Consider the following 23,795-nt stretch of genomic DNA (forward strand, 5'->3'; position numbering starts at 1 on the left):
AGATGGCAAGAGAGAGATCACTTGATCATTGCCTGTTAGGTTCACTCCCTCTGTGGCACCTGGCATTGGCCACTGTCAGTAGACAGATACTGGGCTAGATGGACCTTTGGTGTGACCCAGTATGGCTGTTCTTATGTTCTTATGTTCTAATATAACACGACCCGATATAACAGGAATTCAGATATAATACAGTAAAGCAGCGCTGCGGGCGTTTGGGGCTGCGTGCCCTGGGGATCAAAGAAAGTTCAATATAACGCAGTTTCACCTATAACGCAGTAAGATTTTTGGGCTCCCAAGGACAGTGTTATATTGGGGTACCTGACGTGGACTGAAGAAAAAGGGTTATTTAGTTGCTTTAACTTTGCTGCAGGCTGGGTGTGGTGGTTGTACTGAAGAAGACAATACTATAAAGCACAGGGCGGGTTTCTGTCACAGACTTAGAAACAGGCAACTATTTTTGGGAGAACAGGCATGATTGTGACAGAGGGCTGTTTGTAGATATCCTTGCATTGTCAGGAAGTTGCACGCTCACATTAAGGTAAGTCACAAGACCTCACCCCTTGGCTTCAGATTGTAGGCTGTTTAGCTCTGTTTGTGTACAGTGCCTGGCACAGTGGGGTCTAGTTTCATGACTAGGGCACCTGGGTGCTATGTTAATACTAATAATAATTATTATTATTAATGTGCCCAGTCATCCCTTTATCCTGTGTAATCCTAGAAAAGCAAATCGAGGTTGTATTTTAGTCTTGTCAAATTGTTGTTTACATTACGACATTATTAATATATTGTTCTGTTAACATCAACTTATTAATAACTGTCCCAAGTTCTAGGTGTGTTGCAAAATTTTGTAGGTTTAATGCTCTTGCTGGTGAAGTTTTTTCTTGTTGATGTCATTTGGGAAAACAATAGGCCAGATCTGCAGCTGGTGTAAATCCAGTGTATTCAATGGAGTGCTGCTGATTTACACCAACTGAACATCTAACATGGTGAATTTTATTTGGTGTCTGGATATCCCAAAAGGTAGCTGATCTGGTTTATTGTTAGGTTTTTGCTAAATATAGAGGCTTAGTCCTGCCCTTCTCACACTTGTAGAATTTTCCTTAAAGTATAGATTAAGATATAGTCTTGCATCTTCAAAATGCTTCTGTGGCAAAACAGAACTATAGTAGATGTACTATAGGTAAGAGAGAATTTTCCATTTGGCTCTGTTGCCAGCAGTTGCATATGCTGGATCATGAGCTGCAAGCTGATCTCCTAGACAGACTCTAAATGGTTCTCTGCTTTCTTTAGATGATTTAGAAATAAGAGGGATAGAATAACTTAGTTTCAAAAACTAATATGGTTCTAAAGATATTAATAATGTTATAAACTGTGAGCTTTATTTCATGTTGTGTTTGTCTATCTGTAAAATATTTAGTTCTATAAAATGTGGACTTCATAACTCCTGAACTTAGTATCTTATGTCATTATTTTATGTGTAATTAACATAGATCTGTCACAACTCTCTTACTAGAGAAACAACAAAGTCCATTTGTAGCACATTATAAATAACTGTTATGTAATCTCTTGGATCCTTCCCTACCTCCTGGAGCTAAGGCAAATGCACCGGGGCACATTGGCTCCTCTCAGCACCTCCCATTCCATGGCCCCAACAGCTGCCGCCACAGGCCTTGTAGATGTGGAGCTTTAAAGTTCCAAGCTGCCCCAGAGCTCTTTGCCGCAGCACAGCCACCATGAGAAACTACAATGGCCTGGACCTTTACACTTGGGCAGGGAACCCATCTAGAGACTCTGGGTCCCAGTTGGTGCACAACTCCTCACAAAGAGCAGCTTCTATTAGCCACTAGGCCAGCACAGGTCATCTGGGAGTGGAGTTTTGAAGCACCAGCCCCGCAAGAGGCCTCAAAGACCCAGGGGCCCTTTATCCTTTAATCAAACTCCTATGAGGGCCAATTAAAAACATGGGCAGACATTCCAGCACAGAGCCCCATGTTGGGGCCCCTTTAGATGAATCTCTGCTTGGGGTAGGTTGTGGTTGGTGGACTTGGCATCCTGCTCCCTGAATCCTCTGTTGCTGTGGCAAGAGACACTCTTCTCCACAGAACTGTCTCTAAGGGGCAATGGGGTGTTGTTGATGTCCTCACCTACATCCAAAGAGCCTTTTACTTGGGTGGTTGAATGTTCCCATGGACTTTTGCTTCAGGAGGTAAGTCTGCACTCAAGCCTCTGTTCCAGTAGGTGGAAAGTGCAGCCTTCTTACATACTCATGCACACAGAACCCTGCTCCTAACGGTAGCAGCTCTTCCCCCTTCCAAAAACCTAACCGGCACAATCTCTCGGTTGATTTAGAAAGACCAGGAAGTGCTGCATCAAATCATATTTGGGTCAGATTTGGAAGGTTATCTTCACAACCACAAGGAGCAGAAAGCATAGATTCTACAGAAACCAATAGCTCTCACTTAGGGAAGCTTCCAGGTCTTCCTCTTTGCATTCCTGGCCCAGGGCCTGGAAACCAGTTATAGAGCAGACAGGTCTCAGTTTTGGAAATGTTATAGTATTTTATTTGGAAAGCCAGTGAATGTCTTTAAAAGCAGAATTTTGTTTTGATCAGGGTAAGCGTAGGAATGTCTTGCCAGTGCCAGGGAAATTTTCAAGGCTCTGGGTTGTTTAACTATGTTTATTTTGCATCATACATTCTGATGAAGATCTAGTTGGCAGAACTGCTCTTTTTACGTCATTTCTGACTTTGTTCTATGATATAAGTGAGTTAAAAAACCATACACGAGCGCCACAATCCTGCCATTTGCTCTGAACAAGTGCAGGGGGCTGCCTGTGTGGAATTCCTTGCAAGGTCAGGGCCTAAGACAGCATTTGCTACATTTATATCTATCGCACACACACATTTATTTTAAAAGAATCTTATGAAGGTTTCCAAGTCAAGCACTCAAAAGTTAGGAAATGCCAGCATTAAAGTTGGCTATGCAAACTTAAACGAGCTCCTTTGTGTGTATGGATTATGATATAGACTTTAGTTACATGATCACATACTGTATTTTCCATTGGATCCTGGCCTCATTCTGCTGTAGGATGGACAGTGCTTAATTAATGAGCAGCTGTTCAATGTTTTATTTTAACTACACAGTTGAGTATGTTGCTATAGGCCGTATTTACTGCATGCTAGTCAAACTGTGATATGAAGGGGCTCTGTTGTGATACTGATCACAGTAGTATCCATCTGCTTCCCAAACATTAACTAATTATTTTTTGCATCACCACTGTGAGGTGAGAGGGTATTATTATGGGGAAGTGAGGCACAGAGAGATTAAGGTAAAAAATGTCCACTAATTTTAGGTGTCCAATCTGAGATGCTGAAGACATGATTTTTTTATAGTACTTAACAACGTATCACCCTTTATATATTCAAGCACAGCTCTTGCTGACTTCAGCACTTCTCCTGAGCAGGCCTCACTTGGGCCCACAGAAAATGAGGAACACACAATTAGTGTGGAAAATTTGGGTTAAGTGACCTGCTTAGCATCACACTCTGTGGCAGAGGCAGAGGTAGAAGCCAGTTCTCCAGGGCAGAATTCCACTATCTTAATCACCAGATACTCCTTTCTCTTCCTGCAACCCCCTGCCCTCATTCACTATGTATAGGGCCCTACCAAATTCACAGCCATGAAAAACGCGTCAAGGACTGTGAAATCTTGTCAACCTACAACAAACTCTGGTCTTTTGTGTGCTTTTAGCTTATACTGTACAGATTTCACAGAGGGAACCAGTGTTTCTCAAATTGGGGGTCCTGACCCAAAAAGGGACTTGCAGGAGGGTCGCAAGGTTATTTTGGGGGGGGGGTTGCGATATTGCTATTACTTCTGCGCTGCCTTCAGAGCTGGGTGGCCAGAGAGCAGCAGCTGTTGGCCAGATGCCCAGCTTTGAAGGCAGTTCCCCACCAGCAGCAGAACAGGTAGCAGTACTGCAAACCTCCCTACAATAGTTTGGTGACTCCCCCCCCAACTCCTTTTTGGGTCAGGACCCCTACAGTTACAACACTGTGAATTTTCAGATTTAAATAACTGAAATAATGAAATTTGTTATTTTTAAAATACTCTCAGCATAAAATTGATCAAAGTGGACCGTGAATTTGGTATAGCCCTAACTATGCACCTTTCAACTTCTATAACAAATGAGGCACAGATCCTATAGACAGCAGATTCCTTCACTTACGTGGCCCTGATTAATCCTCAGAGCAGGTCCATTCCATGCACTGAATCAGTCACAGGGCCCATGGAAGAAATATGTGATCATGTAGTTAGATTGTGTCATAATATATATTCTTAAGGATACACAGGGAGCCTGAACTCTGGCATTTCCTAACTTTTGAGTGATTGATTTTGAGTCAACCGCAGAGTGATCGGGGATTGATTTTATCACGTCTGCACTAGACATGATAAATCGATCCCCAATAGATTGATCACTACCCGCCGATCCGGCAGGTAGCGTAGACATACCCTCAGTCTCTTTTCCCAGCCAGTCTAATTTCTTTCCACCTACCCCAGTTCCTTGTCAGATCTGTCTCTTCTCTCATCTGCTCCCATTTCCTCCTGGTTCCTTGTTTCGGTCTTGTGGCCAGACAGTCTCAGGTTCCCTCTCTCCACTCAACCCTCCAGCTAACTGTATCCTAGTCCCCTATCTTCCCATTTCTCTCAATGATTTCTTGTCTCCTTGCCCAATTAGTTCCTGTCTCCTCACCTAACCAGTCTTAGCCTCCCCACCCAACAAATCCCAACATGCCCTTCCTTCCCTAGCTCCCAGTCTCCTTGCCCAGTCAGCCCAGTCTTTCCTGGCCAAGCCCAGTCCCCCCCTAGTCCCAGTTTCATGAGATCTCTTGTCCCAATCTACTCTTTTCCTTCTCTTCCCCCCTACCCCATTTGACTTTTGTCCCGTCTGCAGCTTCCTCCTCCATGCTTCCTGGGTACCAGCAGTAGGGTCATGGAGAGCACAGAAGAGAGAAGCTCCCTGCTCTGAGTTATGGTGCCCAGTTGCACCCTGGGCTGAAGCAGCCATTATGGGTAAAGTTCTTCTTAGCCTCCTAACCCATGGCTGGAGAGGGCATGTGAAGTCCAGTCCCATGCAGAAGCTGTTGAGGGGATGGAGGCATCTCAGTCACTGTGAGGATGGCACATGCATAGTGTGGTCACATGTGAGGGCAGGGAGGGGATGCAGCATAGCCAGTTGCTCTGTGGACAGGGCACACGTGCAGTTCTGTCACATGTAGGAGCCGTGAGAGTGAGGGGAGGAGGCTCAATTGCTCTGTAGGGATGGCACATACACAGTGTGGTTACACAGAGGAGCTGTGAGGGGATGGAGGAGGCTGGTCTGGTCACACACAGGAGCTGTGAGAAACTCAAGCATGTTCAATGAAGAAGGAATCTTCAGAGATTTTTAGCTGTTAAGATCCAGTGAGTCTTTACTGAACAGAGGGGCGGCTCAATGCTTTTTGCCGCCCCAAGCACAGCAGTCAGGCAGTCTTCGGTGACGTTTCTGTGGGAGGTCCACCACGGTCCCGCGGATTCAGCGGCAGTTCTATGGGTGATCTGCCAGTCCCGCGCCTACAGCATGCCCGCTGCCAAATTGCTGCTGAAACCGCGGGACTGGCGGACCACCGAAGGCTGCCAGACTCATGGTGACCAGCATGCCGCTCCCTCCCAGCTTTCTGCCTCAGGCACGCGTTTGCTGCGTTGAGGCCTGGAGCCACCCCTAACTGAACAAATACAAAATGTGATTTTTCAAAGACTAAAAATGATCAAATTTGGGTGGATTTTTAGTGGGATGGCACAAGATACATTCCTGACACGCAGTCCACTCCCCTGCATGGAGGTGTTAAAGCATTTAAAAGTAAAGGTCTCAAGATTTTTTTTAACATGAGCAAAACAACAACATATTTTTACTTAGCCTTGTTCTTGAAAACAACTGAACGGTTTTGGCTTGAGGTGAGCACCTGGCATGGGAAATTGCAACCCAAACTGTTAAAGTTTGGCAAAATTATAAGCAATTAAAAACGAGGCCTTATGGTGGAAAGTGTCAGGCAACATTAATAATAGATGGTGACCCTTTGGTCTTTTGTGTAGAAATTTTGCTCGAATGTGGACTCTAGCATGATTGTGGAATGATTTATTAATCTGCACAATCTCATTTCCCCTTTTATCTCAGATGTCTTGGTGCCATTTTAAAGGGACTCAGTTAAGGTCTTTAAAGTCAATCTGTAGAGGTTCTCTTGTTCTTAATACATGTTCCTAAACCCCAAGGATTTATATTCCATCTATCATGTTGTTCAGAAAAATTAATCAGTGTGAGGATGGGCTTGTGCTAATGCACTGAGCTGGGAATCTGAAGAAATGTATTTAATTTCTAGCTTCACCATAGATTTCCTATGTGACCTTGGGCAAGTCACATAGTCTCTTTGTGTGTCAGATCCCCATCTGTAAAAAGGAGATAAAATATTTCCTTTATACTCTCTTTCATTTGTCCTTTCTATTTAGGTTGCAAGATTCCTATATCTGTACAGTGCTTATTACAATCTCAGCTGGAACCCTTAAGTGCTACTGTAATCAAAATAATAAATAAGTGCAAAACATACTGGCTTTGTCATAGTAGCAAAACTAACACTGCAGTGAACTCATGATCAATTACATGATTACAGAAGTTCTGGGTTTGGCCCATTCAAACTGATTTTTCTCCTCACAGATTTCTTTAAACAAATAGTAACCAACTTAGAAGAATACAGGAATCTGCCTCTGCTAAAACTTTGGATAGGACCATTGCCTTTTGTGATTTTATATCATCCAGATGCTGTGGAGGTGAGTGTTCCTATCTCATGTTTAATAGATTTGTTTGTATAAGTCATACAATTTATGACAGTTATTCCCTAACCATATTTATACCTGCGTCTGGAAATTTCCATTACATGCGTCTGACAAAGTGAGTATTCACCCACGAAAGCTCATGCTCCACTACGTCTGTTAGTCTATAATGTGCCACAGGACGCTGTTGCTTTTTACAAATCCAGACTAACACGGCTACCCCTGTGATACTTGATTCCCTAATTTAAAATTTTGTTTGTTTCATCTCCAGATTTTATAGTAAACATTGGAAATGGCTGGTCATAAAGGACAGATAACAGTCACCAAACTTCTTGTTACATCTAGAGCAGTGGTTCTCAAAGCCGGTCCACCGCTTGTTCAGGGAAAGCCCTTGGCCAGTTTGTTAACTTGTTCAGGGAAAGCCCTTGGCTGAGGGACGTACTGGCTGCCGCTTCCTGCAGCCCCCATTGGCCTGGAGCAGCGAACCACGGCCAGTGGGAGCCACATTCGGCCAAACCTGCAGATGCGGCAGGTAAACAAACTGCCCCGGCCTGCCAGAAGCTTTCCCTGAAGAAGCGGCGGACTGGCTTTGAGAACCACTGCTCTAGAGCTTAGGCTTCATGCAGGTCTCCTCCTCCCTGCCTGTCCTCCCTGCCTACTTTTGTGCAGGTGCTTTATAACTCTAGGCAGTCAGAGAGCACAGGGATTGCATGCCGGATGTTCCTCTCAGTGGTATATTGCATGAGCTAAAGGGATGACACAAATCACTCCCTGTCAGTGCAACTCAGACATAATACCCCTGGTGTTCTCCTTGCAGGGGTGTGAGTGCCATCCCCTTTGCTATGGCAGGTGCAAATATTGCAGTCTAGCCTGAATGGTTTGTAATTTGCTTTGAGATAAATTCAGAATTTCTTCTTCTGTGTCTTTTCATTGATTAAAATGCATCTATGATTCTTGACTAAGCAAGAGGAAATGTTTATGCAGGTTTTGGACTGTGGAAAACCTTGAACTTCACTTCACATTATCAACATAACAGGTTCTGATAGCAGATACTGTGTTAATGATCTGCTAGTTTAAAATGTCAGTGTTGTGCTATTATCTTTGAGGTACAGTTGTTTTTTTATTAGCAAGTGATATACAGGTGAGATACATTTTATTGTATTTATTAAATAAAATGCATACAAAAATCTCTCAACAGGACTTGAACTGATGAAATGAATAAGATTTGATAGTTAAGGGTTAAGTGTCCTTCGTGCCTCTGTAAAGGGTTAACCAAGCTCAGTGAACTTGGCTGATAACTACAAAGACCAAATACGGGGGACAGGATCTTTCACATGCTTGGTGGAGGAAGTCTTGTTTTGTGCTTTTGGGTGTTTATTGTTTCTCTTGGAATTAAGAGCCAGTGGTTCTTAAAGCCGGTCCACCGCGTGTTCAGGAAGCCCTTGGCCAGATTGTTGATAACTGTCAGGGAAAGCCCCTGCTGAGGGCGACTACTGGCCCTCTTCCTCAGCCCCCATTTGCCCTGAGCGGTGAAACCCGACCAATGGGAGCAAATTGGAGATGGCTCCATCAGATTTCTCCCAATCTGCGAAAACAGTCTATCATTCAAAAATAGTAAGTACTAGAAATAGAAGGCAGATAGTCTTTAGTGTTGGTGTCTATTTGCAAAATGTTATTTGATTTGGAAAGGCATTTTTTCCTCATCTGATGTACTATTCCTGATCTAGGCACGGGGGGAGTGGATCCTCTATTCAATATAAGCTGAAGACTCCTGTGTACATTTTCCAATCTAATGGTTTTACAGAGATTTTTAACTATTCCTTTCGTAATTAAAAAGCGTTCTTTTAAGAATCTGTGATTTTGTCCCTTGTGCAAGACTCAGGAATTGGTCTGAACCCAGACACAAGGGGATTGGTGGGGGGAAGAAAGAAAGGGGGGAGTAAATTTCCCTACTCTGTTAGGATCCAAGGAGTTTGGATCAGTGTATATCTCAGGTACTAAGTCCAGAGAGGGAAAACTGGGAGGGAAGGAGAGGAGTAATGTAGTCCTGCTTTGTTAAGACCAAAGGATTGAGCTGGCGTCCCCCAGGGAAGGTTGTGGGGACGAAAGTTCCAAAAACACATAATTTGGTTGGTGGGCATGGTTAGTCAAGATCTAAGATAGGAATTAATTAGAGGGTACACTGCAGGTCCCCAACTTTCGTGTGGACGCTAAAGTTTCCAAGTGGGAATAAACCTGACAGCATATCAAACTAACAGTTCTGGTAGCCAGATACTAGGTTAACGACTGCTGCTGAAGTTTTGGGGGACAGAAAGTGTACCAAACACTATATTTTGGTTGGTGGCAGCGTTATCAGATCTAAGATAGGAATTAAGTTTAGAGGGGTACATGCAGGTCCCCACTTTCTGGACGCTAAAGTTCAAAGTGGGAATAAGACCTTGACAGCATTATCAACATAACAGGTTCTGGTAGCAGATACTGTGTTAATGATCTGCTAGTTTAAAATGTCAGTGTTGTTCTATTATGTTTGAGGTACAGTTGTTTTTTTATTAGCAAGTGATATACAGGTGAGATACATTTTATTGTATTTATTAAATAAAATGCATACAAAAATCTCTCAACAGGACTTGAGGACTGATGGAAATTATATAATTTGCATCAATCATCTTAAAACTGAAAAAAGTGTTTTAATTAAAACCATAGGTGTTATTTTATAAAGGAGGATGCATTATTTAAAGTAGTCTTAAGGTAACTCTGTTGTTCAGGTATCTCTTCTGCCACTGATTATCAGGATAATATGTTTATGTATTAAAATGTATAAAACGTGCCCACTACCATCAGCCTCTAGATGTGTATATAATTCAGTCTTTAAATAGATGCCCAAGAAATTCAGGTTGACCCAGTGTCACCCTGAGACCCTTCTACTCTATGATTGTAAATGGGTGGTCAAGTTTATAGCAGAGCAGTCATAGCTTTGAATATATTTTGCAAATATCCCCCTCCTAAAAAATAGAATGAGTATACAGTGTTACCAACTTCTTCTTTTAAAGAGATATTTCCCCTCTGTCTTTTCTCCTGTTGGTAGGTTGTTCTAAACAGTTCAAAGCATGTAGAAAAATCTTTTCCGTACAAATTTCTACATCCATGGCTTGGCACAGGACTTCTAACAAGGTATAGTAATATATAAATAGAGTCATGTACCTTTAATGTTATATAAAGTTAAGTTCTAAGATATAGCGTAATTATGGTCTGAATATTAGAATGTAAAGTACAGATGCCCAAAGAGCAGCTTTAGGCCCACATATTGCCTGCAGAGCCATAAAGTGGGATCCTTCTGCCACCATCTGGAGTCTAGAAAGGATCAGTTCTTGAAAGGATTGTGCGCTGTGAGGACTGTGAATGAGACTTTAGAGCAAATGATATAGTAAGACCTCACTCGGATTCATAAAGCTCGAGTTTTCAGAATTTATACACCTCTACCTCAATATAACGCTGTCCTCAGGAGCCAAAAAATCTTATCGCGTTATAGGTGAAACCGCGTTATATTGAACTTGATTTGATCCACTGGAGCATGCAGGCCCTCCCCCACCCCGGAGCACTGCTTTACTGCGTTATATCCAAATTTGTGTTATATAGGGTGGCGTTATATCAGGATAGGGGTGTAGAAACAACTTTTAATTCTTCAGCAAAAGAATATCAGTCAATTATAATCCAGCAATATCAAATATTCTCCCCACACAAATGACACATTTAGTCTTATTGATGTAGCTGTCAGCTGTCCTCAGACTCAGCTTCCTGAACTTCAAGGCGAGTCATGTGCAAGGGCACTCACTCGAGGCTCCAAACTCCCAGGACCGGCGCTAGGGTTTCTCGTGCCCTAGGCGCACGGCCATTTTGCCACCCCCGCACTGATCCCGCAGCTCCGGTGGAGCTGCTGCAGTCATTCCTGCGGAGGGTCCGTTGGTCCATGGCTCTGGTGGAGCTGCCGCAGGCATGCCTGCGGGCGGTCCACTGGAGCCACGTGAACAGCCGACCGTCCACAGGCATGCCTGCGGCAGGTCAACCAGAGCCGCCTGCCGCCCCCCCCGGCAAAATGCCGCCCCCCAAATAAGCCTGGCGCCCTAGGCGATTGCCTAGGCTGCCTAAATGGTAGTGCCGGCCCTGCAAACTCCTCACCCATCACTGTTTTGTGTCTCTTTCCTTCCTGATGAGGTTTTTCTAGGATGCACAGTTCCCTGCCTATACTGTGATATTCCCAGCAAGCCACAACTACCTGAACAGGCCAGTGTCTGTATTTTGCTTTTTCTCCAAAGGCTATAGACAGTTGAATTGCACACAGGTGTAAGTTCCCACACAGCTCTTTCTAAGCAAGCACATTTATTTTTAAGGTGAAAGGATTACAGGGAAAACAGAATAAAAGAACCTACACACATGCTGAAAAGCTTACCAAAGATGACCCACCACCGTACCCTACTCCAGCAGAGGCTTTGGTAGGAGTCAGTCCTTCCAATCCCACCAAAGGGTTTTTCTGTAGTGACGAGTTCATTACAGCTTTTACTCAGAACAGGCACAGCCATGCATAAATTCATCTTTCCTTTGCACGGCTTGGTCCTTTGATCTTGGGATTCCGGGATTAGAGAATCAGGTGATGATTGTCCTGTCCTTAGGGTGCAGTTGCATAACTGTGGGGGTGGGGTTGGGGTGAATTTGCATTCACCTCCCCCCTAGATATTTCCTAGGAAATCCATTTCACTGGTATTATCCCCAAAATCCATTTTTGTCTGCCACTTTGTTCAATATAGTCATTTGATCATTCAAGCCCACAACCATTCATTTTATGCAATGGACCCTAAAGATATGTAAACTTAATTCAGTAAGGTCTCCCAAGTATATTTCAGGAAATTGCCGTATCTGTCACGCTTGGGTTAAACTAAAGTATGTCAGTCCTCAGGAGACTGTTGTGTGCCAGAGGCAGAGTACAAGAAAGACTGACCAATACCCAAGGCTCTTGCAATGGCAGGAAATTGATTAGGTAAGCTATGCACAAATGATCTTCATTGGTGATCCACACATTGTGCTGTGGAGAATGGCAAAAATGCCCAAGTACCCTTCCCATCTGACTTGGTGATTCTTTCCTGACCCCAGATCTGGTGATCAATTTGACCCTGAGTCCATGTGCAAGACACACCAGCCATTGTCAGAGAGAGGATTTTCTGTATGACTCAGACCAGTGGTCCACCCAGTCTGGTGTGTTGTCTCCAGTAGTGGCCAATCCTTGATGTTTCAGAGAAAGGTGAACCCCCCCTCACCATACCCCACAAGAAATCTGCCCAATTGTGCATTGGGGAAAAAATTCCTCCCTGATGATTACAGGTGACTGGTGAACCCTGAAGAATGAGATTTGATTATAATCATTGTCTTAGTACAAAGCTGCAAGTGTAAATGAGCATGGTGAGGGCAATGCAGACACATTTGTTCTCCCCATGGTCCATGAAGAAAAGGGACGAAGGGTGGGATTCATAAATTCACAGATTCTGAGCCCAGAGAGCCCACAATGACCATCCGGCCTGAAGGTGGATTAAAACATATTTTTTAGAGAGCTATAGAATCTCATTTTAAAGACTCCAGGCAATGGTGAGTCTACCACCTATGTTGGTAAATTGTTCCAAAGTCTAATTACCCTCATGGCTAGGAAATGACATCTTATTTCAAGGCTGAATTTGTCTAACTTCCAACTATTGGATTGTGTTCTGCCTTTGTCAGCAAGGCTGAAAAGGCTCCCCTCTATCAGATACCTTTTCCATGTGTAAGTACCTGTGCACAGTGATCAAGTCACCTCTCATCCTTCTCTTTGATAAGCTGAACAAACTGAGCTCATAAAGCTTCACATTGTAAGTCTTGTTTTCTAGCTCTCGTTTATTTTTGTGGCCCTCCTTCAAACTGTCCTTTTCCTCCTCTTCCTCCTCCTCCACTTGTATTATTGTATTGCCCAGGAGCCCCCCATCATGGATCAGAACCCCATTGTGCTAAGTGCTGTGAAAACATAAAATAAAAAGACAGCCCCTGTTCCAAATGTTCACCAGAACTGGTCATGGTATTGTAGTCCCGATCTTACCCATGCTGTGTACAGAGGCAAGATCACTTACTTCTACTTGCTATTCCCCTTCTTGACATCCAAGGATCATACTAGTCCTTGTTACCACAGCATTGCACCAAGAGCTCATCTGGAGGTAATTTTCTATGATGACTGATAAGACCTTCTCAGAGTCACTGCTCTCCAGGTGACCCTCCTGTAGGTATAGCCTGCATTCCTTGTTCCCAGAAGTATTATCTTTCATTTGGCTCTCTTAAAACACATTTAGTTGGATTGTGATTACTCTGTAACAGTAACCTGTCTTCTGATTATTGGTGACCCTACCAATGTTTGTGTCATCTGCAAACTTTACCAGCAAAGATTTGATATTATCATTTACATCACTGATAAAAATACTGAATAGCTGTTGACCCAGAACCAATCACAGGGGTCTCAGCTAGAAATGGTCTCACTCACTAATATATCCCCGTTAGCAACTACATTTTTGAGATGTCAGTGAGTCAGTTTTTAATCCATTTAAAGTATGCCCTGTTATTACCATATAATGTGATCTTTTTAATCAGAATGTCACGTGGCATTAAGTCAAATGCCTTGGAGAAATCCAAGTATACTATATTGACATAGTCGCCTTTGTCTACCGGAACTGTGCTCTTAAAAAAAAAAAAAAAAAGACAGCAGGTTAATTTGGCCCATGTATTACTGAAACCATGCTGACTGCCATTAATTATATTTGTAGCCTCTAATTCTTTTTTTAATAAGAGTCCCAAATTAACCCTTCCATCATTTTATCTGGGATCAGCATCAGGCTATCCAGTGTATAGTTCCATGGGTCATCCCTTTTTCTCTTTTGTAAATACTAGAACTATGTTGGCCATGCTCTAATCCTTTAGCATTTCCCCTGTTTTCTAAGATTTGTTAAAAATTAACATTAGTGGTTGAGAGAGCTCCTCAGCTAGTTTCTTTAAGGCTCTTGGGTGTAAGTTATCTGTGGATTTGGAAATGTTTAATTTAAGCAGATGCTGTGTGACAGGTAGACTAGGCCCAGAGGCCCCCTGCTGGAGGCCTCAGGGTCCTGCAACACCCTGTCCCAGAGAGGAGCGGAAGAGAAGTACTCCAAGCGCCTTAGGAGTGGCTGCAAGGGAGGCCGTCAATCAGAGTCTGCTGGAGCAGCCAATCAGGGGCCAGAAGGGCAATATAAAAAGGAACAACAGGCCCAGAGCTGTCAGTTGCTGCATGGACCTGCAAGGGAAAGGACCAGGTTACTGGGTGTCTGAAAGAAGAGCGGGACCATCGACAGCTCAGTTTGGGCAGTGCCTGGGGGAGCTAAGGAGGCACTCCTGGCTGGCTGCTGGGACTGAGCCTGGGGAGGGCTGCAGGAAGATAGTGTCTTCAGGGAGGTAGCCCTGGGGGCATGGCCCGATATCAGGACCGGGACTACTTAAAGACTGAGCTTGGGAAGGGGTAGAGAGACAGGCCTCTGGTGGACTGTATATCCTGGAAAGGGTCTGTTCTGATTCACATATAGACAGTGTGGGTGATTCGGCCAGAGGGCTGAATCACTAAAAATACCAGCTGAGAAGCCACCAGCAGTGGCCACCAGAACTGAAAGACTGCAGACACATCCAACCAGAAGAGGGTGCTCATGAGAGGTGAGTGTCACTGCCTCACATCCTCCTTTGTTATAGATGTTTACCTTTCTTTCCATCGACAACATTGTATGGAATGGATTCGTGCTGCTGCATGGTTCCAAACACAGAACAGAAATATCTGTTGAACATTTCTCCCTTTTCTGCATCAGTATTTAAAGTTAAATCATTTACATCTAGCAATGTTCTGATACCTGACATAGGGTTGTTTTGCTCCTAATAAGTTTAAAATACCTTATTATTGTCTCTAACCCATTTGGAAATTGATATTTCATATATTTCTTTATCTTCACATATCAGTTGCCTACATTTTTAACTTGTATTCATTGCCATTTGCTTCCCTTTCCTTCCATCCTTTAAGTATTTGTGTGTGTGTTTTGATTGCTACTTCCACTTTCCTCTCATGTATCACTTTTAACTTGTAGATCTCAAAGAGCCTTTAAAATAGGGGTAAATATTCTCATTTTACATATTGGGAAACTGAGGTACAAAAAGGTGAAGTGACTTTCCCAAGGTCATCTAGCAGAATAGTGGCACAAAACCCCAGGTCTTCTGACTCCTATTCCAAAACCTGATCGGCTGGACCACACTGCCTCTCTGCAGGGCTACCAAGCAGCTTAGGTGCATAGCAAGTGGCACAATAAACATAGCTCATTTTCAAACCCTGGGGCTCAAAAGAAGGAGAATAATGCGCATGTTGAGCACTACTATATGGGGGATTGGAGCAGGAGAATCCTTCCCCCCCCTTCAAAGCCGCAGAGCAACTACTTAGCCACGACCATAACATTACATTCATTACTAGGGCCTTTTGTACTTTGTAGCAAACTAGACCTAAATTCTGCACAAGGTATCTGAATTCAGCACCTAACCCCTTTGGGAAGCACACCCTGAGCACCTTGCCAGTTATCTGATTCAGAATTATTATTTTCTGCTTCATTTATGCTCTTAGAGCTTTATTATTCTTAGAACTTAAGTGTGGCTGCTGCGGTGTAATGAAAAGCAAGCTTGCAGACAGAATCTGACTCCCAGTCAGCTTGGATTTATGTGCTATATCAGATACATAAACACACCACCTTTATCAATTATACGCATTTATCACCTCTGCTGAGGGATAGTCTCCTATTATTATGAATCATGATTATTAGGGTAATGCCAAGGGACCAGCCAATATGAGGGCCCCTTTTTGCTAGGCACCATACACATTCATAGCAATAGATACTCCCTTCCCCAAAGAAGAGCTTATGGTATAAGTAGACAAGACAAACACAGGGTGAGGGAAAGGGATGTGACCCACAAGCAAAGTGAATAATGTGGAAGCACAAATGTCATACTGGTGCTATGATTTTTTCTGAAGGGAGCTAGGAGGAGATTCACACAACTGAAAAGGCAGGAAAGGAGAGTGATGAGAGGGATAGAGCAGATGAGAAGAGGGAAGGGAGAAAGGTATATGGAGCAGGTGAGATGTGGAGGAAAGCTGAGGTATAGAGACACTGGCTGTTTCTCCCTTCCATTCCCCCAGTCAGCACAAGGCAAAGAAAGTCCAGTCAAAGCTGTGGAAATATTATCATTGTACATGGGTGCCTGCTTCAGTTGCTTCTACTGCTGCTCTGCTGGCTTTGGCCTCTGGCTGGCTCCTCTCTGCTGTGTTTTTCCCCAGAGGACATGTGCCTGGGGAGAGAAGGAACCTAATGTCCATTGTGAATGTCTCCCCTGTACAGTTCTGGGGATGCCATTCATGAGGGAGGGCTGGCCCTGGCTAGGCCCCACTTTACTCCTCCCCCAGTGCAATAGTACCTACTTATGGTATTCTGGAAGCCCAAGTCTAATATAGGAACTAACATTGTGGCTGCATCTCAGCAATGCTGCATTCCTGACTTTCACTCTATAGACAAAGGAGGGTCAGTTCGGGGACATATAAAAAATAGGAGATTTCAGGCACGAGGACTGGGGGTGTGGCTGTGAGCTCCCCTGCTCAAAACAGGAAGATGCTGTGTTCCCTGCTGAAACCATCTGCGACACAGGCTAGGCCTCTTCTTAAGATTGCAGCAGGGATTCAGCATAAGGAGCAGACAGGCTAGAGTAACTAAGGAGAGAAGGGCCACTGGCTCCTTTGGCCAGGCTGTGTTGTGATGGTGCAAGATCAAGCACATCCATACCTCAGAGACCAGCAGTAGTTAGGAGAGGGGACTGGAGAAGCATCAGTGACAGTCACTAGACACCCCAGCAGAGGGGAAGGTGGAGTAGACTTGGCCCACCCCAGAATGAGGCAGATGGCTTTGGAGGCTAGGATCAAGCACCCTGAAAGAGCTTTATGGGAGGAGGGAAACTAGTTGGTCTCACTGCAACAGAAACAGCTATTTTCAGGGGACAGGGACCACAGAAATATATACTTGGCCAGTCTCCATTCCATCACCTTAACAGCTCTGTGGGAGATGAATCCTCTTCTCTGAGAAACGTTTGGTAGATGATACTGATGTAATAAATTGGACATTAAGCAGTAACTATCCCTAACCCTCACTTTTCTACATAGTGGAAAAATGAGGGCAGTCACCATCGGTGAAGATGGGCTTAGCTGGAGCTGGGTTGCTAAATATTTAACAAAGGGCTTTTTATTTACCCTTCTTCTCATCCGCTTACACCTCAAGTGCCTTCTCAATATCAACCCTTGCCTTAGGATAATTTTTATGGAGTTTAACCTTCATGAATTTGTCTAGTTCCTTCTTTCGAAAACCCTTATCAGTTCCCTTGTCCTTTCACCACCAATGACATTGCCCTCCTCAGCAAGAGTGTCCACAGGTTCATCTGCCTCCTCGTGTACCCTACAGCACGCGTCCCTCATCATATAAATAATCACACATCCCGACATCTGCACCTGCCAACTTACATTCACTCGTGCGCTCATACACACGCGACCCTCACAACGCTATTACCATCCGTTGCCCACTATACCCCCTGACTATTCACAGCTGCTTCCACATACAGGACTCTTTCTTTGTGACAGCCAACCTATTACGACACGCACCTCGACGACCCACAATCTCACGTGGGGTCGGCCTGCCTGCCTATCCTCATTAAACAATTAATGCCCTTTCCAATTTCCCAACCCGCTGCCCTGCACGAGCACCCTACCCATTTATAGACTTCACCAGTGCTGCTCACCCCTGTGAGCAATATATAGCATGCTCCACAATAACGACCACATGCGTTTGTCGATGCAATGCAATAGACACAGTCAGCAGACAAGCAAAGCTATCCCTTTTAAATGCGTTTAAGAGCCTGCCCTTGCCAATTATTATTTTTGGGTGGGTCCTGTTCTTTTATATTTATTGGGGACAAGTAATAACACTTCCTTCTTCACCTTCTCTTACTCCCACTCCCTGATTTTCATATATTTCTATCATATGCCCCCCCTTTAAGCCCCTCTATTTCCAGTTGAAAAGGTCCTAGCCTCCTTTAAGTCTCTCCCTCAATATTGGACCCATTCCAAACCCCGCCTAAATCATTACAAAATGTGCGGAGTCTGTACCATGAATTATATAAGGAAATAATGATATTCCTGTCTGTGTTCTTCTATCCCTTTTTTGAAGTTCCTCACACTGTTTGCTTTTTTGACTGCCGCTGCATACTGCATGACTTCTCTCAGAAACTATCCCACTGATGACTCCGAAGGATCTCTTTCTCTGCATTAGTATGTAGCACACCCTTAAATTAGCCCCCATCATTATGTTGTACAGTTGGGAGTTCCGTTTTATTTTTTCCAATGTGCATTACTTTACATTATTCCACATTAATTTCTATTTGCCATTTTTTTTCCCAAGTCGTTATTTGTGACATCTTGTTTGACCAGTTCACTGCACAACTGTTTTGGTCTTAACTATCCTTGAGCAGTTTAAGTATTATCTGCAAACTTCCAACCCACCCTCACTGCCGTACCCATATCCTGTCCAGGATCATTTATGCATAGTAGAAATAGGATTGTTGCCTAGGACCTTACCCTTGGGGAACCACCACTAGTATGCCCCCTCTCTCACTTTCTGCCAAAAAATTACCATTATTCCTACCCTTGTTCCCTGTCTTTAACCATTTCTCAGTCCCATGAAAGGATCTTCCCTCCTCTTTATCCACTGACAAAACTAATTTACCATAATAATGAGCCTTTTGTGGAGGGACCTTGTCAAAGGCTTCCTGGAATTCTAACGTACACTAATTGGGGGGCCACCTGTATCTCCTTTTGTCCACATGTGTGTTTACCCCTTTCAAGAAATCTATATTAATTCAGTAAGACCCATGACGTTTCCCTTTTTACAGAAAAACCATGTTGACTATTGTCCTCAACAGTTTATTTCTTCTATGTGTCTGGCCAATTTTATTCTTTACTATTGTTTCAACTAATTTGCCCGGTACTGACGTTAGACTTACCAGTCTGTAATTGCTGGGATCACCTCTAGAGCCCTTTTTAAATATTGGCGTTACATTAGTTATCTTCCAGTCAGAAGCCGATTTAAGGGACAGGTTATAAACCATAGTTAATAGTTACACAATTTCACATTTGAGTTCTTTCAGAACTCTTGGGTGAATGCCATCTGGTCCTGGTGACTTGTTACTTTAAGTTTATCAGTTAATTCCAAAACCTCCTCTAGTGATACATCAATCTGTGACAATTCCTCAGATTTGTCTCCTCCAAAGGACAGCTCAGATTTGTGAATCTCTCTAACATCCTCAGCTGTGAAGGCTGAAGCAAAGAATTCATTTAGCTTCTCTGCAATTCATTTAGTCTCCATCCCATCACCTTAAAAGCTCTGTGGGAGATGAATCCTCTTCTTTGAGAAATATTTGGTAGATGATACTGATGTAATAAACTGAACATTAGGCAGTAACTATCCCTAAACCTCACTTTTCTACATAATGGAAAAAGGAGGTGTAGCATGGGTGTGGCTCCCAGGAGGGACAAGTTACCCTAACATGTCCGCACTGCCCACAGGTGTAACACGCCTGGCGCTCTACCTCGGGCCTCCTGGCCGCAGCGCTGGGTTTCTTCCTCCAGTCTCGGTGGTCTTTTGGGAACTCCCTCCACAGGAGTTTCCCCAGGGCCTGCTGCCCCTCTGCTGGCCGCCCCAACTCCTGTTTCCAAGGTCCACTGTACCTCCCATTCTCTCTTCTGAGTTTCCCTGAGCTCTTGTACAAGTCTCTCCAGGCTCTCAGGCTGCCCCTTTCCTTAGGGGACCAGACCCAGGAGCCCAGCCTGGAATGGCACAGGAACCCTCTGTGAAGAATACCTCTGCTTATCGGGGATCCATCACCCCTTTCTTCTCTCCACTCGGCCATCATCCCGGTCTTTGCCTTGCCCCTTATATCAGGGGTGGACTGCTCTTGCCTGCATTCTCCACCACTCTGTAGCAGGTGACGACTCACCAGGGTGGCACCTCCCACTGGTTGTCCAGGAAATTAACTTTTCCAGCCTTGGAGCATCCTCTGCCGGCTGGTATCTCGCATGCCTCAGACCCCTGTGACCCTCCCAGGCCCCCGTGCCCCTTTATCTTGGGTGCTGACCCCTGGTGGTACCCCCACTCTCTGGGTCTCTCCACTCAGGGGAACCCCCAAACCCTCTTTCTCAACCTTGCTTCAGTGGCTACTGCCAGAGAGCATCTAGCCCCTGCACACTGGGGCAGACTGCAGTCTGTAAACCACTCACCATCAGCAAGGGTGGATGTTGGACCTGCTGCCTTTGCATACCCTGGGCTGCACCTCTGCAACCCCACTACACTTCCTAGCCTTTACCAAGGCCTGCAGCCTGGGGGTTTTCCAGCCTGGAGCTCCCCAGCTCTTCTGGGCTTTCCCCAGCCCTGCTCCACTCTACATACCCTGCTGAGCTCTCAAGCAGCCAGGCCTATCTCTCCACAGCTACAGAGACACTCTCTGAGCTCCTGGCTGACAACAATTTATACGGCCAGCTGTGGCCTAATTGGGGCGTGGCCTCAGCTGTGGCTGCCTCCCCTATCAGCCTGGTCTTTGGCTCGCAGCCCCAGCCCTGTCCCAGGGCTGGCTATAACCCTTTCAGGGCCGGAGTGGGTGACCACCCCATAACAGGAGGGCAGCCACCATTTACGATTATCAGTGAAGATAGGCTTACCTTAGCTGGAGCTGGGTTGCTAAATATTTAACAAGGGACTTCTTATTTACCCTTCTCCTCACCCACTTATACCCCAAGTGCCTTTTCAATGTGAGCCCTTGCCTTAGGGTAACTTTTTGTTGACCATATTTGTCTTGCAGCAGCTACAGTTAGCACCAAGCTGTTAGTAGTACTATATGATTAGAAGAGTTTTGTAGCAAAATGTACTTCCACTTTGCCCCTTATGGTGAGCAGTGCTGGCTGCAACTACCAACATTAATTTATATATGAAAAATGTTACAAGTCATTAGAGCCACTCTTTACTGTCATCAGTGAAGATGGACTGACAAAGACTATGTGGTCTACTGGCAACATTTGAAAAGATTAGCTCTGAGAATCTATCTACCAGTTGTAGCTACTCTAGTGCCAGAAATCATATATTCACTGATCACTTCCACAAGCAATTAATTGTTTTCTTTTTTTGAGGTTTTTTAATACTTAATTTCCAACTGTTTATTTTGTAGCACTGGAGATAAGTGGCGTTCCAGAAGGAAAATGATAACTCCCACGTTCCACTTCACGATCTTAGCTGATTTTCTAGAAGTTATGAACGAACAAGCCAATATTTTGGTTGATAAACTTGAAAAGCATGTTGACAAAGAGCCCTTTGATTGCTTTCTAGACATCGCTCTCTGTGCCCTGGATATAATCTGTGGTAAGTCCTGGTGATGATTCAACAGTTGCTATAGAAGTGCTCAAGTATCAGAGGGGTAGCAGTGTTAGTCTGGATCTGTAAAAGCAACAAAGAATCCTGTGGCATCTTAGTCTATAAGGTGCCACAGGATTCTTTGCTGCCTTTATAGAAGTGCTGTAAATGATAAGGAGACTACAGCTGTCCACAATGCTACAGTTTCATTTGTTGAGATAATTGACAAAAAAGCCCTGCTGGTCTTCCACCACCACTATTGTATTATCAATAATGAACACATCTTTTCTGTTTTAATTATGTTTGTGTCTATCTGAACACTCAAACATTGTGTTATGGGCTGGAACAGGGATATGGAATCTAATTTGAGGGAGAGTTAAAGGAACAGAAATATTAGGACTAGACTCGGAAAGAGAGTACACATTCTAAAAAAAAGAGAAACGCCTTGAGATGAGGATGTAAATGGCTGCAATGCTTTTATGCAACACTTGGCCATATGTTCTCAATGTACTTCTGGCTTTCCACCCAGCTAACGTATTCTTAATAAATTTCTCTTTTCTCTTTCTAGAAACTGCGATGGGCAAGAATGTTGGTGCACAGAACAATAGAGATTTTAAATATGTCCGTGCTGTTTATAAGTAAGTGTAGATCTTTCAAGTCTGTCTTATAGTTTTGTTGGTGTAGGATTGAGAATGCCAGTGTCAGTTATAGCACCTCAAATCTTTCTAAAGCAAAATCAGGTAGGACAACAAAGCCTGCAGAAGAACAACAATTCACCCACGCACAAGACCTGCTGTACAAGTTAGGTCTTTCATTGCTCATGTGTGGGGATGGGGGAGTGTATATGGAGGTAGTGTGGCAGGATGATGGTAGAACCTATGCAAGCTGTACGTGCACAGAAGAGACCTCTGTAATGGCTCCACAAGGCCAGCTGCTGTAATGTGTGAACATGTTGCACTTATAGACTCATAGACTCGTAGGTCAGAAGGGACCAATATGATCATCTAGTCTGACCTCCTGCACAAAGCAGGCCACAGAACCCTACCCATCCACTTTGTATAAACCCCCTAACCATGACTGAGTTATGTAATTCCTCACTTGTGTTGAAGACCTCAAGCTGCCAGAGGAACCACCAGGCAAGTGACCCATGCCCACGCTGCAGAGGAAGGCGAGGGAACAACCTCCAGGGCCCCTGCCAATCCGCCCTGGAGGAAAATTCCTTCCCGACCCCAAAAGCATCAGCTAAACCTGAGCATGTGGGCCCAAGATCACCGCCAGCACAGGAAAGAATCTCTGCAGTAACTCAGATCCCATCCATTCCAACATCCCCCACAGACATTGACAGACTCATTGCTTGATTAATCCAAGATCAAATTGCCAAATTAAATTATCCATCATATCATTCCCCTCCAGATACTTATTCAAGATTAGTCTTAAAGCCAGATAAGTTTTTTTTCCCCCACTACTCTCCCTCGGAGGCGTTCCAGAACTTTCACTCCCCTAAATGGTTAGAAACCTTCGTCTGATTTCAAGTTAACTTCCTCATACCAGTTTGTACCATTTGTCCTTGTGCCTACTTAGTACTAGCTTAACATAATTCCCTCCCTCCCTAACATAATCCCCCTATAATATTTATATAGAGCAAGCATATCCCCCCGCCAGCTTTCTTTGGGCCAGGCTAAACAACTAAGCTCTTTGAGTCTCCTTCAAAGGGCAGTTTCTATTTCCTCGGATCATCCAGTAGGCCTGTCTCTGAACCTGTTCCAGTTTGAACATTATCCTTCTTAAAGATGGGACACCAGAACTGACACAATATTCCAGGTGGGGTCTCACAGCGCCTATATAACGGTACAACACTCCTTATCTTGCTGGAAATACCTCGTCTGATGCACCCTAAAACGCATTTGCTTTTTAACGGCCATATCGCATTGCGGCTCATAGACATCCTGCTATCAACCAATACCTTAAGGTCTTCCTCCTCTCTGTTCCTCCAACTGATGTGTCCCAGTGTATATCTAAAATTCTTATTATTAATCCCTATTGATCCTTGCAAACACCCTTCCATGGTAATATTGACTGGACTATCACCACAGTTCCTTGAGCCTTCTTTGGGTGAGGGAGCAATTAAACCCAACCACTGTGATTTGCCCTGTATAAACATTTACAGAGTGCGAAGAGAGTATGAAATGGTGTCAGTGAATTCAATGTTTTTTCACTCGTCATGCGTATTGTAAAAAGACACGAGGTGCAACACAACAGTGAAGTGAGATAAATTAGAGTCACACCGTAGCAGTGTAAAGTGACCTTACTTGGGTTAAGTGTATTATTTCATTCCAAGCCCTTTTTATGCCACAGCAGTATAAAAGCCTTAGTGACC

General features: G+C 44.1%; 1 protein-coding gene across 3 annotated transcripts in view; it reads left to right on the forward strand.

Annotated features, from left to right (window-relative positions):
* LOC116835908 (cytochrome P450 4V2-like) overlaps window positions 1-23,795 on the forward strand; it is a 122,878-nt gene that overhangs the window by 93,448 nt on the left and 5,635 nt on the right. For all 3 annotated transcript variants that reach the window (XM_032799182.1, XM_032799181.2, XM_032799183.2), the window contains 4 exons: window positions 6,748-6,860; window positions 9,949-10,034; window positions 21,237-21,427; window positions 21,987-22,056. In XM_032799182.1, coding sequence (XP_032655073.1) covers window positions 6,748-6,860; window positions 9,949-10,034; window positions 21,237-21,427; window positions 21,987-22,056 — 460 coding nt within the window. The remainder of the gene's footprint in view (window positions 1-6,747; window positions 6,861-9,948; window positions 10,035-21,236; window positions 21,428-21,986; window positions 22,057-23,795) is intronic.

Source organism: Chelonoidis abingdonii, chromosome 5, assembly GCF_003597395.2.
Source record: "Chelonoidis abingdonii isolate Lonesome George chromosome 5, CheloAbing_2.0, whole genome shotgun sequence".
Taxonomy (NCBI): domain Eukaryota; kingdom Metazoa; phylum Chordata; order Testudines; family Testudinidae; genus Chelonoidis; species Chelonoidis abingdonii.